Below are 16,567 nucleotides of genomic sequence, written 5' to 3' on the forward strand. Positions count from 1 at the left end.
AAGACTGAGAACTTCTGATGGAATCCATTAAAGGTCAATTTGTCAAATTAAATTAGTCAACTAGAGGGGCACCTGGGTGGCTTAGTCGGTTAGGTGTCTGCATTCAGTTTGGGTCGTCACCCTGGGGTCCTGGGATCGAACCCCACATTGGGCTCCCTACTCAGCAGGGAGCCTGCTTCTCCCTCTCTCTCCCCCCAACTCGTGCTTCCTCTCTCTCTAGTGCTCTCTCTCTCAAATAAACAAATAATATCTTATAAAAATTAAATTAATTAGATATTTACCTTTTAAATGCAACATACATCACTTGATAAAGCAAATCAGTCACAATGTTTGAAAATTGTTCTCCAGACTGAAAGGAAAGTACAATTTTGGAAGGGTATAAAATTGGGCAGAACTGGAGGCAGGGAGGAAACAGCAATGGAAAGATATTCTTTTTAGTGTGTAATCATGTAATGCACACCGTCCTTCAATAGTTTAGGTTATACAAAAGCAATAGTATATTATAGCCATAGTGAAAATGGAAAACAAAGCATTTTCTTTTTTTTTTAAAGATTTTTATTTATTTATTCAGAGAGACACAGAGAGAGGCAGAGATATAGGCAGAGGGAGAAGCAGGCTCCCTGTGGGGAGCCCAGTGTGGGACTTGATCCCAGGACTCTGGGATCACGCCCTGAGCTAAAAGGCAGACGCTCAACTGCTGAGCCACCCAGGCATCCCAACAAAGTATTTTCAATTTGCATTTGGAACGTATTATATGCTTTTCAAAAAAGGTTTTAATTTATTTATCTATTAGATTTTTTTTTTTTATTTGAGAGAGAGTGAGTGTGAGAGAGAGAAAACGAGTGAGGTGGGGGATAGGAGCAGAGGGAGAAGCAGACTCCCTGCTGAGTAGGGAGCCAGATGCAGGGCACTATTCCTGGACTTCAGGATCATGTCCTGGGCCAAAGGCAGAGGCTTAACTGACTGACCCAACCAGATGCCCCTTATGTAATTATTTTTTCAAGTGGGCTCCACCCCCAACATGGAGCCCAATGTGGGGCTTGAACTCACAACCCTGAGATCAAGACTTAGACTAAGATCAAGAATTGGAAGGATGCCTGTGTGGCTCCCTGGTTAAGTGTCTGCCTTCAGCTCAGGTCATGATCCCAGGATCCTGGGGTCAAGTCCTGCATCAGGCCCCTTGCCTGCTTCTCCCTCTGCCTATGTCTCTGCCTCTCTCTCTGTGTGTCTCATGAATAAATAAATAAAATCTTAAAAAAAAAAAAAAAAGAGTTGGAGACTTAACTGACTGAGCCACCCAGGCACCCTTGAAGATTTTATTTTTAAGGAATCTCTATATTCATTGTGGGGCTTGAAAGCACAACCCCAAGATCAAGAGTCACATGTCCTACCAACTGAGACACCCAGACGCCCTTATTATATACTTGTAAATGGATATAGTTACTCATGTTTTGGGAGCCACTTCCAAAAACCTAATCAAACTTGCAGGGGTTACCTGGTACTCTCCACCCCTCTTTGTTACTTTAATTTTTTTCACCCTGTGAGTAGAACTTTCCCTCTAACTGATGCATATTTAAGTCTTCCCTTATGTTGAAAAGGTCATTGTTACAAGGGCTATATCAAGACAGATCAAGATATTAAAATACTGAAAAAACAAGAGCTTGGGTGGCTCAGTTGGTTGAACATCAGACTCTTGATTTCAAGTAGGATCATGATCTCAGGGTCTTAGGGTGGAGCCACATGTTGGGCTCTGTGCTGGGCATGGGGCCTGCTTAGGATTCTCTCTCTCCCTCTGCTACTCCCCCTGTTTGTGTGTGTGCTCTCTCTCTCTCTTAAATAAGTCTTTAAATAAAAATTTAAAATGAGATGAAATAAAATAAAATAAAACAAAATATTGAGAAAACAACTTTACCATATTAGAAACCATTAAAAGAAGTACTTGAAACTCAGGCTCTTAGGAAGCCTTGAAATGTAATTTATTAATTCCACTTTTTTTGTACCCAACCAACATAAGTTATCAGGGTGAACTGTGGTTAGACTATATTTATAATTGATTTTAGAACATTTGGAAAGAATTTAAAATCCAAAGTACTTTAAGACCTAATTTATTGTGACACCTGGGTGGCTCAGTGGTTGAGCGTCTGCCTTAGGCTCAGGGCGTGATCCTGGAGACCCGGGATCAAATCCTATATCAGGCTCCCTGCATGGAGCCTGCTTCTCCCTCTGCCTGTGTCTCTGCCTCTCTCTCTCTCTCTCTCTCTCTCGAATAAATAAATAAAGTCTTTAAAAAAATACCTAATTTATTTATTTTTATTTTTAATTGAAGTACCATTGGCATATTATATTGGTTTCAGGTGTATAATATAGTGATTGGACAATTGTATACATTACAAAATGCTTATCACAATAAGCATAGTTGCCATCTGTCACCATACAATGTTACTATAATGGTATTAACTATATTCCTTATGCTGTACTTTTCATTTCTGTGACTAACTTATTTTATAACTAAAGTCTGTACCGCTTGGTCTCCACCTATTTTGCCCATCTGCTCACCTCTCTCCCCTTGGGCAATCCCTAGTTTCTACTCTATATTCATGAATATGTTTCTCCTTGTTATTATTGTTATTTATTTTCTTATTTGTTTCGTATTCCAGATTCCACATATAAGTGAAATTATGTAATATTTGTCTTTGTCAAATTTTGCTTCACTTAGTGCCCATTAGATCCATCCATTGTGTTAAGAATGGCAAGATTTCATTCCTTTTTATGGCTGGGTAATATTTCATTGTATATACATACCACATCTTTTTCTTTTAAACATTTTATTTATTTATCTGACAGAGAGAGCACTGGCAGGAGGAGCTTCAGGCAGAGGGAGAGGGAGAAGTAAGTTCCCTACAGAGCAGGGAGCTTGATGCAGGCTGGATCCCATGACCCTGGGATCATGTCCTGAGCTGAAGGCAGATGCCCAACCGATTGAGTCACCCAGGTGCCCCTACATACCACATCTTTATTCATCTATCGATGGATACTTGGATTGCTTCTATATCTTGACTTGTAAATAATGCTGCAATAAATATAGGGGTGTATACGTCTTTTCAAATTGATGTTTTCATTTTTTTTGGGGGGGGGGGTAAATACTCAGAAGTGAAATTACTGGATTGTATGGTACTTATATTTGGCTATTCCAGGTCTTTTGTGGTTGCATACAAATTTACAATTATTTGTTATATTTCTGTGAAATATTAGTATTCTGATAAGGATTGCATTGAATCTGTAGATTGCTTTGGGTATTATGGGCATTTTAACAATATCAATTCTTCCATTCCATTAACATTGTATATGTTTCCATTTATTTGTGTTAAGACCAAATTTAAAAGTGATATTCTCCCATTGTAAATTATGAAAAATAGAAAATAACAAGAATAATATAAAAATTTCCCATAATTCTAGCATTTATTAAGTACTGTGTAACCACTTTTTAATATTTATTGCATCTCTTTTCTCCTTTTTATTAATATCTATTTGTGTGTTTTTATATTATTTTTGTTTTTTTTTAAAGGAGGCTCTACACTCAATGTGAGGCTTGAACTCATGACCCTGAGATCAGGAGCAGGGGAAGTGGGAAGGAAAGGGAGAAGCAAGCAGAGGGATAGGTAAAAGCAGGATCCCTGACAATGTGGGGTTTGATCCCAGTTCCCTCAGTAGATGCTTAACTGACTGAGCCACCCAGGCATCCCTAGAAACATTTCTAAATCATCAAACTTTATTTTATTTTATTATTTTAATTTTATTTAACAATATAATGGTTATAGCCATTTAATATAGAAAGGACTTCAAATGGTATCTGATTTAGCCAGAGTTTACTGTAATGAATTATTTATAGTTTTTTTTCCCCCCCCCGGGTAGGTTTTAGATACTTGCACAATGAAAATGAAACTAAATTTACCAGCCAGATATCTGTATGATTTGTATGGCAGAAAAATTAAAGATATTTCAAAAGGTAAGTGACAAAGATTTTATAAACTCTATGATTACATTTCAAAAGGCATTTACATAGTTTTGTTTTTACTTTATATATTTAAAAGGAAAACAGCTATAATAAAAGTTTAGTTTTAACATGGATAAATATGTCATCCTTATACAAAAGGAAATTATGAAAGGGATTAAGGTTTGGGAAATCTTTATTTCAGCATGGGTTGGTCCATTTGGGCTTTTATAACAAAAATATTATACCCTGGGTGGCTTGAACACCAAACATTTATTTTTTATGGTTGTGAAGATTAAGATCAAGGCCCTGGCAGATTCTGTTGAGGGCCCCTTAACTGATTCAAGGATCAGTTAGACTGTGGTTAGACTATATTTATAATTGATTTTAGGACAATTTTCCTATTTTCTCACTGTGTGCTTAAACTTAAATGGTAGAAAGGGCAAGAGTGCCATCTGTGGCCTCTTGTATAAGGACACTAATTCCAGGGATACCTGGGTGGCTTAGTGGTTGATCGTCTGCCTTTGGCTCAGGAGATGATCCGGGAGTCCTGGAATTAAGTCCTGCATTGGGCTCCCCCCAGGGAGCCTGCTTCTCTCTCTGCCTGTGTAGCTGCCTCTCTGTGTCTCTAATGAATAAATAAATAAAATCTTAAAAAAAAAAAAAAGGACACTAATTCTATTCATGAGGGCTCCACCCTTATGACCTAATTACCTCCAAATACCCATTACACTAGTTTTTCACATTTGAATTTTGGGGGAACACAAACATTCAGCCTATAGCATAGCTCAAGTTTAGATTTTTAAAAATCATAAGTATTTTAACTTCAGTAAGCCATCACTTAATAAACAAAAGCAATTGATAAATTTTCATAATTTAATAGATATTTTCTATGGTATAATTCTTTGTTTTGGTTAACTTCTAGATGTTTTCAAAAGTTGTGAAATGTAAACAATTTCATTGTATGTGTTTGTGAAAATATGAGACTTCCGTCTATTTCTAAAAGCACTGGTTTGCTAGTCTCTAAAAGATAAAATACCATGAATTCCATATTTGCACTACTATTAAATTACTATTAGTGGTAATTACTACTATTTTTTACTTTTTAAAATTTACTTTTTTATTGCTTTAGTAGAAATTACTATTACTTTAGTAGTGCTACTAGTAGCAGTACTAAATGTGCTGCTGTGCTACTATCACTTCATTTAAACCTTAACTTCATATGCCTGAAGAGGGCCAACATATTAAGTGGCGTATTTAAATTTTTTAAAATTTATTTATGATAGTCACAGAGAGAAAGAGAGGCAGAGACATAGGCAGAGGGAGAAGCAGGCTCCATGCACCGGGAGCCCGACGTGGGATTCGATCCCGGGTCTCCAGCATCGTGCCCTAGGCCAAAGGCAGGCGCCAAACCACTGCGCCACCCAGGGATCCCCTAAGTGGTGTATTTAAACTGAAAGCCTAGATCCAGAAAGCTATATGCTTTTTTAGGATATGTCTATACTGAATAACTGCATTTGTTTCTAATATCCTTGCTTGTACTATATAGAAGTAAATCTGTACTGGCTTTATCATCTTAATACTACTGAGTAACTACTATTCTATTTTGATACTTATTGTTATAACTCTTAAAAATTTTTTTTCTGCCAAGGATTGTATGTATGTTTGTGTTTTTAGATAGTAAGTCTATTTTCTCTTGGTCATTTTTAATGTTTATATTAGATATGATAATTTTTCATTTTATTCGGAGTTTTTATCTAAAGATTTCAAAGCTGCTGTATACATACCCATTATCTAGCTAGTTATTTACCTGCAAGATATATGTAATGCAAGGAATCCTTCCTTATGGTCTTTTTTGAGGGGAGGATATAGAGGGTATTGTATTGAAATTTATTTTTTCTTCCTTGTAGTCCCCCCTACTCACACTGGCTAAAATGATCTTTATGATCAATGATATTATATAATCCCTCTTATACTTGCATTGATAAAATAAATAACACATTTTCTTAAGACCCTATCTAAATTTGAATTATTTTCAGCTCACAGGGAATTAAAGAATTGTATTTGAATAAATTGTTAGAATTAAAACTATAAGGAAAAAAAAATAAAACTATAAGGAACCTTGGTTAAGGGGAAAGATTTATATTTAGAAAGTTAATTTTCCCCCCTCCCAAATGTGGTATAACAGAATTACTTATCAAAACATTAAAGCTCTGACTCTGAAGTGTGATGCTTCATTGATGCCAGAGGCATTCAGGTTTGTGCCTCATGCTTCACGTGTCCCAGAAGTGTGCTATTATCACATTTTAATGCATGCCTTGCCCTGTGTTTTTGCATACTTATAAAAGCTTATGCCAGCTGAAATTAGCCTATGCAACTACTAACATGTGGAAGCATAACAAGTTCACTAGACTTAACATACTCAAAGAATCTAATCCTGTTGGAGGAACTTCCAGTCTGTAGCACCCTAGTCACTAAACATTAAATTTTTGCATTTCTTTTTCCTTTGTTTGTTAGTATAGTTTGTGCATCAAAGGATTGAAGTGCCTAAACTTTTATATTTGTTGGTCTTCTGAACTTTAACTTGGAAAAGGTCAAGAGTTATGTGAAAGTTACCTTTTAATTTAAATAAATACTAATACTTTCATTTGATGTAACTCTTTTTGTTTGCTTGTTTTATGTCAGATCAGAAAATCATGTCTAATGGTAAGAGCATAGCAATTACTTTTTATTTATAAGGACAGATTAGAAGTATATTTGTACCAAGGACTAAAAAGTAGTAGATACACAAAATGTAAATTTTTCTCCTGTTGCTTTTTTTTAAAAGAATTAGATATACTTTGAAGGTTTTCTTTCTATGCTGTGAGAAATGAGCACATTTGACATGACAGTAAACTTTTACTTTAGCAAGTCTAGTGAAGCCTTTAAAAACCCATAGGATTTGCAAATTGCTTATGTTTTTAGATTTCTAAATGATAGAAAATTTCTAATTTTTTTAAAGATTTTATTTATTTATTCATGAGAGACAGAGGCAGAGACAAAGGCAGAGGGAGAAGCAGGCTCCCTAAGGGGAGCCTGATGCAGGACTCAATCCCAGGACCTTGGGATCACGACCTGAGCCAAAGACAGACGCTCAACCACTGAGCCATCCAGATGCCCCTGATAGACGATTTTAACAAAGAAATTAATATTGTTACATGTAGAAAAGTTCTTTAGTTATGGCTCCTACAAAGATCTATTCTTTCTAGGGTAGAAGAGAACTACCCACTGTGTAAGGATGCCATATTCTGAAATATGGTCAATGATAGTACAGCATTTCTGCTAGAACACTATAAAGAATGGATTCTGCAAAATCACTCCCACCAGAATTACAAGGCTATTAAAACAATGAGGTTGAGAAAGACCATTCAAAATCTATGCTCCTTTAAAATCAGAATATTCACTTCAAATAATAATTATTAACTTAGGAGATAGTGTAAGCAGCCTGGATAGGTATCTCAGAGTGCTGCTTCAGAGAATATTAAAGCTGTTCAAAAACAATAGAGGGCAAGACAATGCAGATGGAACTCAACTGGAAGTTTGAGCCAGTAGGGCTTCCTTTAAGGAAGCCACAGGAGGAAACAAAACTCCCACGGAGTCATGCAAGGAAACCCAGTGCTGCAGCCACACTGAAGTCTTTTTTCCTTTCTGCCAAAGGGTTAGAATTCTGTTCCTTCTCCGTGGGCCTCCTTTGCCTAGGAAAAAGCACATATTCACCAACCAAACTTCTATATTGTACTGATATCATTCCCCTATTGAGCTATTTGGTATTACAGAAGCATGAAACCGTGACAGAACACATGTAGATAGTGTCAGATTTTGATAGATTTGTTTATTTATTTTTTTAAAGGTTTTATTTATTTACTCATGAGAGACACAGACAGAGAGAGGCAGAGACACAGGCAGAGGGAGAAGCAGGCTCCATGCAGGGAGCCCGACATGGGACTCGATGCCAGGTCTCCAGGATCACACCCTGGGCTGAAGGCAGCACTAAACCGCTGAGCCCCCTGGGCTGCCCGGTAGATTTATTTAATAGCAACCTCATTCCCCCTAACATTTCCCAATTTTTTGTTCTCTTAGCTTCTTTAGCTTAATTATTTCATTATGGTGAACCAGAGAAGTCACTCTTCCTCTTGAGGAAAGAGATCCTCAGTCTCTTAGGACCTACTATTCCAGTAACCAAACCATGCTCCTGTGTGGATCCTTCCAGATCCTGGTAGGTAGTATAAAATTTACCCTAGAAGATTCTGAAATGACTTAGAATATAATTAAATTGGCTCCAAGGCCATGCTACTGAACACTGAATTTCACTTATAATTCCATTTCCTACCTCAAATCATACGTAGAAACACTGTCCAAAATAGCTACTATTCTCTGACGCATTCTTCAGAGATGCTACAATGCAATAAGATCAAATGACAGGATTAATGTATTTCAATCACAAAATTCCAAAAAATAAACCCTGAACTTGAATGTTACCTTGAATGTCCATTATGAAATTCTTGTGAAGATATTAAAGTCAAAGAATAAAGTTCCAAAGAAATGAAAATCCCAAATCTTTACATGTGAATGGAAGTGAATTCCAAAAATCAAATAATCTTATCTTTTTGATTTAAAATTCAATAAAAGTTCCAGTTCCTCGGGGTGCCTGGGTGGCTCAGTGCTTGAGTACCTGCCTTCAGCTCAGAGCATGATCCTGGAGTCGTGGGATCGAGTCCCACATCAGACTCCCCACAGGGAGCCTGCTTCTCCCTCTGCCTGTGTCGGTACCTGTCTCTCTGTCTCTCATGAATGAATAAAATATTTTTTAAGAAAAGTTCCAGTTCCTCAAGTTAAAAATGAAAGAAATTAAAGTGCTTAATTTTTATTCCTCCCAGTGTCAGCCAGATGACTTCTAGATGCCTAGTTTGAACTGGAATTCCTCTAGCAGCTACTTTCTGGGCTCCCACAGTGGGTATCATCCCTTAGGATCTGACAAGTTGAATTGAGTCTATACCAACTTTCTCATATGCCCTAATTCCCGTTGAACCAAAAGGTGATCAGAACATCGGCCCCAATACCCAGTACATTCAGAACAGAAGCCAACCCTTAATTTCTAATGTGGCCATTCCAAGCAAAATGATGTTCCTAGGACCCTGTTTGGCATGATCCAGATCCATGTAACTTTTGCCAAAGACCATCACAGAAACTAAGTGAAGGAAGGCGGCGAACAGAAAACATTCTCCATGACCATCTTTCCATGATGCAGTGGATTTATGCTGTTGAGCAGGGTCTACGACATACAACAGAACTCGTTGAGAAGCAATCTCCCATTAAGGCATTAATTATAGCCTTATGTAATAATATATTGAGGGAAAATTTGACCAGTAAAATTATCTTCTCTTTAAAAGGGGGCTGCATAAAGTGTTGGTTGAATGCTCTGATATTGGAGCCAGATTTCAAATTCTAGTTACACCACCTATTGTATGACCTGAGACAGATAAATTAATTTCTCTAAGGGGTTATAGTTTCTTCTGTAAAATAGGGATGAAATTAATTACCTTCATAGGTTGTTGTAAGGATTAAGTGAATTATCCTTAGAACAAATACCTGACACTTGGTAAGCATTATATAACATTTTTCAAAAGACTTTATACTTTTAAGTAATTTCTGCACTCCACATGGGACTCAAACTGGCAATCCCGAGGTCAAGAGTCATATGCTCCACCAACTGAGCCATCCAGGCACACTAGCATTTTATAATACTATATCATCATGCTGTTATTATTATTCTCTAAGAGGATACTCTTGCATTCTTGCAACATTTGGAGATTTACCTTGGTGGCAGCCCCAGGACTTGTTTGAGATACTATTAAAAAGTGTTCCAAACATCTTAATGTTCTTTTCCTTCTGAGTACCATGTTCCTGAACCCCATGCTGAACTGAGGGTAGGCCCTCTTTGGTGGCAAATCATCTATCTTGCCTTGGGAGCAATGATTGCAATCCTGGGTCACAGCAGCTGCTGTTATGGCCTCTGGCTATGGAATCATTTAAGCCAAAGAAACCTACTTCATGAGCACAGCTTCCCCACATCTTCACATAGGGTCCCATTAGAGAATAACTTTGCTCCATGGATTTCTGAATAGAAGTGGCTGTTTATGTTTCTGAAACTCATAGTCTTAGCGCTCAGTGAGGACCATCACTAATGTCATTTCCTCCTATAGTCTTAACATTTCTGTTTCCTCTTTCTACAGTATTTAGGATTTGTCTCTACTGTTCTCCTATTCCTTTTGAAACATCCCCTTCTCTAACGTGATCAGGCTGCTTTGCTTGCTGCAGCAGGCTTCTTTCTTTTCTTTTACTTTCCCTTTCCCTTTGCTTTTTGGTTCATTCTTGTGTTTTTTCTAACATATTCCTATAGACATTTTTCTTGCACAGTGTCTCATAGTGAGAGATATGAAGTCAATAAGTTCCAAGTTTGTCAATATCATTCTTTGTTCAAACCAGTCCTACCCATTTTCACCTCCCTGAGTTAAATAATCCTACCCAGGACATATTTTCCCACAATCTAAGATCTAATTTAGATCTGACTCCTTGGTCTATTATTGCTGTGCCTGATCTTCTGTAATATAATTCATCTTCCCTTTGCCTTTTCCTAATCTTAGCCCCAGAAATTGGGGGTGGTGGTGTCACTAACTACTTTTTTTCAGTATTTGATATTAATCTTCCTAGTACTTCCCTCTCCAACTTATTCAGATTTCATGCGCACTTTTTGGGTAACTGTCACCCTCAAAAAAGATTCTCCAATTGCTCTTACTATTATATCTGAAACATAAATGTTACCTCTTCACAGTATTTGGGGATTCTCCCTCCTTTGGGTAATTGTTCTGAGTTTGCTCTCTGAGATCTTTATTTCTGTCAGATTTCACTGGGCTTCAGTTACTGTTTGTGATTTTGTAACAATTACAATATTTTCTTCTTTTATTTATTTTTTTAATTTTTATTTACTTATGATAGTCACACACACAGAGAGAGAGAGAGAGAGAGAGAGAGAGAGAGAGAGAGAGGCAGAGACACAGGCAGAGAGAGAAGCAGGCTCCATGCACCGGGAGCCCGACGTGGGATTCTATCCCGGTTCTCCAGGATCGCGCCCTGCGCCAAAGGCAGGCGCCAAACCGCTGCGCCACCCAGGGATCCCTTTTCCTCTTTTATAATAACCTCTTTAGTTAGACCTGAATATCCTTATACATGGCCTTCAGAATTTCAGTTCTTCTTTTTCATATCTATTAAAATTGTATGTTCTGGGGCGCCTGGGTGGCTCAGGCAGTTAAGTGTTGAACCCATAAGTTAGGCTGAGGTCAATGTCATGGGATTGAATCCCAGGGTTGGGGTCTGTGTTTAGCGTGGAGTCTGCTTGAGATTCTCCTTGAGATTCCTTCTGCCCCAACCCCCACTTGTGTTCTTTCTCTCTCTCTCTCTCCCTTTCATAAATAAATAAATAAATAGATAGATAAATAAATAAGTAAATAAGTAAATAAATAAGTAAATATATTTAGATCAGATAGTCACCTTTATTTTAAGGAGATCTCTTTCCACCTCCAGCTAAGTAAACCTGCCTTTTTAAATTTATTTTCATGCATACACTGCTTTATTCTGATCATAAGATTGAAGCATCTTTTAAAACCCCTTTTAGGGGCACCTGGCTGGGTCACTTAGACTCTTGAACTCCGGGATGAGTTCAAGCCCCACTTGTTGGGAGTGGAGCCTACTTAAAACTAGTTTACTTTCTCCTCTATTCCTTTGGCAAGTCTATTTCCTAGATGTGTAATACTTTCTTCCAGTTGTTTCTCTACCTTACCTAAAGAAAATGAAGTGTTCTTTTTACAATGAATCTACCACCTTTCTGGGACTTGATTGGGGCTCCAGGATCACGCCCTGAGCCGAAGGCAGATGTCCAACCGCTGAGCCACTCAGGTGTCCCAGTAACACTATTTTAAAAAATGATTTTAGGGGGTGGCTGTCTGGCTCAGTCTGAAGAGCATGCGACTCTTGATCTCAGAGTTGTAAGTTCAAGCCCCATATTGAGTGTAAAGATTACTTAACAATAAAATCTTTTTTTAAAAAGTGATCTTAGCTTATCATTACTTGTTGTACTGAATCCATGCTCAAATCTTCATCATGACCTGAAGGATCTTTATGGTTTGGTCCCTACCCAACTTCTCCATCTTCACTTAGTACTCTGGCCCCTTCATCTCTGCACTCAAATCATCTTATTTTTTTCATTTCTGTTCTTCAAACACTTTATTCTTCTTCATACCCCAGTACCTTACCAGAACCTTGCCCCAATACCTTATATAATGTTTTTCCTACTTGGACTCTCTCTCACCCTATCCTTCTTGCATGCTATTGCCTATTCATTTTAAGGGGTTATTTTAAATATTTCTTCTTCTGAAATGCTTCTTGACATTACCTTGCTCCTATGCTACTTTCCTCCTTGTCTAGGACAGTTATCTCTGTTCTATTAATAGCACCCTGTATATACTCATTGTTACAATTGTAATTCATAAAACTGCATGAGGAATTACTTGTTTAATATCTATCATCTATCTATCTATCTATCTATCTATCTATCTATCTATCTATCCATCCATCCATCCATCCATCCATCCTCTAGACTCTCAGCTCCAGAAGGAGAGAGATTTTGTAGTCTTGTCTGTATTCCCATGTTTAACTCAGGGCTAAATCATAAAATAGTATAAAAATTTGGGATGCTGTCCTTGTTTGGAAGCATTGTTACTTAGATGCCTTTTGATGTGAGTGGAAAATTCAGGACACTGAGAAGGAGTCTGGGCAAATGCTTTTCTCTCTTTTTATGCCCTAAAAATGTCTAATACTACTCTTTTATTGCTATTACTACTACCTCTGTTCTGCTAAATGTGGAATTCTATGATGATCCAGATAGTCTGGACTCTGTGAGTGGTATTCCTTTCTTAGCTAAGAGTGGGTAAATCCGAAGGGTATACATATAGTTTGCAGACTTCAGTCAACCCCATACAGAGACTACTGCGTGTGTTTGTGTGTTTGTGTGTGTGTGTGTGTGTGTGTGCGTGTGTGTTCATTCTGATTCCTTTTATTACTTTCTCCAGGAAAGAAATTGGGGTCCAAGGCAGCATCTACTCATAACTTTCTTTTGCCTTGTTTTGCATGCTAAGTGACATACTGCTCTATAATCTTTAAGTAGAAACACGAAAGGAAAGCAATCATGAATTCTAAATAGAGGACCTAGACAGGAGGTTTGCAGATATTATATGTTCTACTTTATTGCAGATAAATTCATTTATTTGGGAAGGGGCATACAAATTTAGCATTAAGTCCTTGCTTAAGGATAATAGATGGTAGGTATCATCTATTGGGTCTACTTCCCACTGAAAGAAATAATAGTTATATGCTGATGTTAGAGATGACAAGCCCCATGTAAGGAATTTCCCCAAGAATATCCTTCTCTGTTCGTTAAATATTTATTTAATATATGAGTTACTCCATATGGGTCCTAGTGGTTACTGTTTATTTTTCTAAGAGTTCACAAACCATTCATCTTATAATCTCTTCTAGAACTTTTCAGTGAATTAAGATCAAACTTATGGGTATGATGATTTCTTTAAAATTAACTACATCGCCTCTTTTCAATCTTTGGGTCCCAGTCCTGTTTACCTTTATTTCTCATATTTTATGAAATGTAAAGCTTCAGACGTCTTGCTGAATAGGGATACCAAATGCTGGTGGTTATGAATCAGCCCTTAAATCTCTCTAGGGTGCATTGGAATATACAAAAGCAGCTAATTAAGAGCCCTTTTGTGTAGGAAAGATGCCTCTCAGGAGAAGTCTTCAGACTTCCCTTAGGACTATGTACTCTGACTTTGCCTCAGTTTCAAGTGCCTTATATCTGGCCCTCAGTGACTCCCAGTGACCTCCAGGCATTAGACTTGGACTACTCTTGTTGGTTGGATAAAAACAGAAAGTAATCACCAATTTATATTTTTACTATTGATCTATAGAAAATATTCGGAATTTTTAAAGGCTTCATTTTTTTTTAAAAAAAAAAGGTAGTTTTTTTTTTTTTTGGCAGTTGGAGAACTCCCATTATAATTGGATCACTGTCATCTTTTATTAAATATATGAATGCAGAATTGTGTGATATGAACATTCACAAAGCAGTCTAATCTGCTCAGAGATGCTTTAATATCTGTCAGAAATTCCCTTTTGAAGTCTTTAAAACATAGACTCGCTTTTCTATTCATGAGGATATGATCATCACTTCTAGGTTTCATTGGGCTAAACTTCTTCAGTATTTATGTAATATTTTAACCAAATCCTTTCTCTTTCTGTCTTCTCAAGTTTGTCTTTCCTTCTAGCTTCTATTTTTTATCTCTTATTTCTTGGTCTTTGAACCAAAAATCTTACCCTGACTTTAATGACATGTCAATGATCCTAGAAGTTCATTATTAAAAATGTAAGTAGAATTACCAATGAAAACAAATAGCTTAATTTTTACTATCTGTTATCAAACATTAAAAAAAAAAAAGCTCTCCATGTAAATGAACATGACTCAGTATAGATTGGCTTTCTTTTACTTCCAAGAGCTTTCAGAAGAGGGGCCCCTGGGTGGCTCAGTCGGTTAAGTGTTTGTCTTCAACTCAATTCATGATCCCAGGGTCCTGGGATGGAGGCCCATGTTGGGCTCTCTGGTTAGGGGGAAGTTGGTTTCTCTGCCTCCCTATGCCCCTCCTCCAGCTCATGTTTTTTCTCTCTTTCACTCTCTCGCAAGTAAATAAAATTAAAAATAAGAGTTTTCAGAAGATATGGGATAGTAGACAAAATATGTAAAAATGCTAATTATAGAGGATTCTACTTTTGTGAAATAATCATGGGGAAATAAATGTCAAAAGGAAACCCTCCATTTTAATTGCGGAAACTATTAAGGCTCTTTGGTTTATCACATTTAAGATATAAATTTTCCACATATCTACATATTTTTGTGATGTATATATGTCTTAAATAAAATATTTAAATGTAATACATTGGCCCAAGGAGACCAAAACAACTTTACCCACATTATCTGATGTCTAGGGCTATCTGAATTAGGTATGTGTATGCCAAGTATTATTATTATTCCTGCTTTTAGACTAAAAAATAAAAAAGAAAAAGAAAAAAAGAAAAAGGAAAAATAATCCAGCTACATTTTTAGATTTGTATTAGTTGTTACTTTACAGCATAACAGAATTTTGAAACATTTTGCAGTGCCTGGCTGGCTTAGTTGGTGCAGCATGCAACTCTTGACCTTGCAGTTGTAAATTTGATCCCCAGGTTAGGTATAGGGATTACTTAAAAATAAAACTTTAAAAAAAATTTTTAAGTAAAATGGGTGGCTCAGCAGTTTACGCCTGCCTTTGGCCCAGGGCGTGATCCTGGAGTCCCGGGATTGAGTCCCACATCAGGCTCCCTGGATGGAGCCTGCTTCTCTCTCTCTCTCTGTGTCTCTCATGAATAAATAAGTAAAATCTTTTAAAAAAGGTAAAGTAAAATAAAACTTTTTTAAAGAAAAGAAATATTTTACAATTAGCTTACTTTTGATGTCACTTTTGATCTAAGTGGCATATCAAAAGTATATTTGATTTTGTTCCTTCATTTTACTATGTTTTCTTTTACATCTTTTCCTACTGGGTCAAAAGTTAAGTGGTGCCTTAGTTAACACCATTAAGGTTATGCTTTTTTCAATAGTCATAAAAATAAAAAATAACAATGTAAAAAAAGTACCAGTAGTTACAGCAAACAATTGTATACTGACATTTCTGAAGCCCTTTACTTCTAGTTTTTATTGGTTTTATTTATTAAGTTCCATGTATTGTATTTTCCAAAACTAACTCTAAGATAACAACTTACATTTTTGTACAGAGCTTTAAAGTTTGCAAAAGCAGACTGAATATATTCAGTTACTATGTATTGGTATACGCCATACCCACATAAAATAGATTAGAAGATTAGGTATAGATAATTCTCAATTTTTGTGTAAGTAACCATAAAGTTGTACATATATCAACTCAATTGAGTTATTTTACATTACTAAATATCAAATATTTAAGGTGCCCGAGTATTTCACAAAATACTTGTATTTTCAAAGACACACACTACTATTATTTTTGTCAACGGGAAAGGCAAGACACAATAGAATCCCAGCTTATTTCTACTTGTATAAATCAAGTTATTTAAATAAATGAATTGTGTATGCTGACCTGTTCTACCAATGTGCTACTAGGATGTATGAAAAAAAGATGTGCATGGTGGTGGAAGTAGAAAGAGGCATAAAGCGTATTGGAAAACTACCAAATGTCCCCTGCAAATGGGCCCTATTCAGAATCAGTAAGCGTATGATGAGTGAAGTGGTTTTGAATATCGCCTTTAGATTCCATGCTGTTACAAGGCCAGCCCTGAACATGGCAACTCTTATTTCCACACACAGTACCTCTTCACTCTCAATTTAACCCCAAAATCTGATGAACC

At 36.8% G+C, this 16,567-nt stretch overlaps 1 protein-coding gene across 21 annotated transcripts in view; it reads left to right on the plus strand.

The window, feature by feature from the left end:
- Window positions 1–16,567, plus strand: part of DCDC1 (doublecortin domain containing 1) — a 482,774-nt gene that overhangs the window by 75,548 nt on the left and 390,659 nt on the right. For 20 of the 21 annotated variants that reach the window (XM_038563136.1, XM_038563134.1, XM_038563146.1 and 17 more), the window contains one exon: window positions 3,913–4,006. The exons of the other annotated variant lie outside the window; for it this stretch is intronic. In XM_038563136.1, coding sequence (XP_038419064.1) covers window positions 3,913–4,006 — 94 coding nt within the window. The remainder of the gene's footprint in view (window positions 1–3,912; window positions 4,007–16,567) is intronic. 21 annotated transcript variants of the gene reach the window in all.

This window comes from Canis lupus, chromosome 18 (genome assembly GCF_011100685.1).
Source record: "Canis lupus familiaris isolate Mischka breed German Shepherd chromosome 18, alternate assembly UU_Cfam_GSD_1.0, whole genome shotgun sequence".
Classification (NCBI taxonomy): domain Eukaryota; kingdom Metazoa; phylum Chordata; class Mammalia; order Carnivora; family Canidae; genus Canis; species Canis lupus.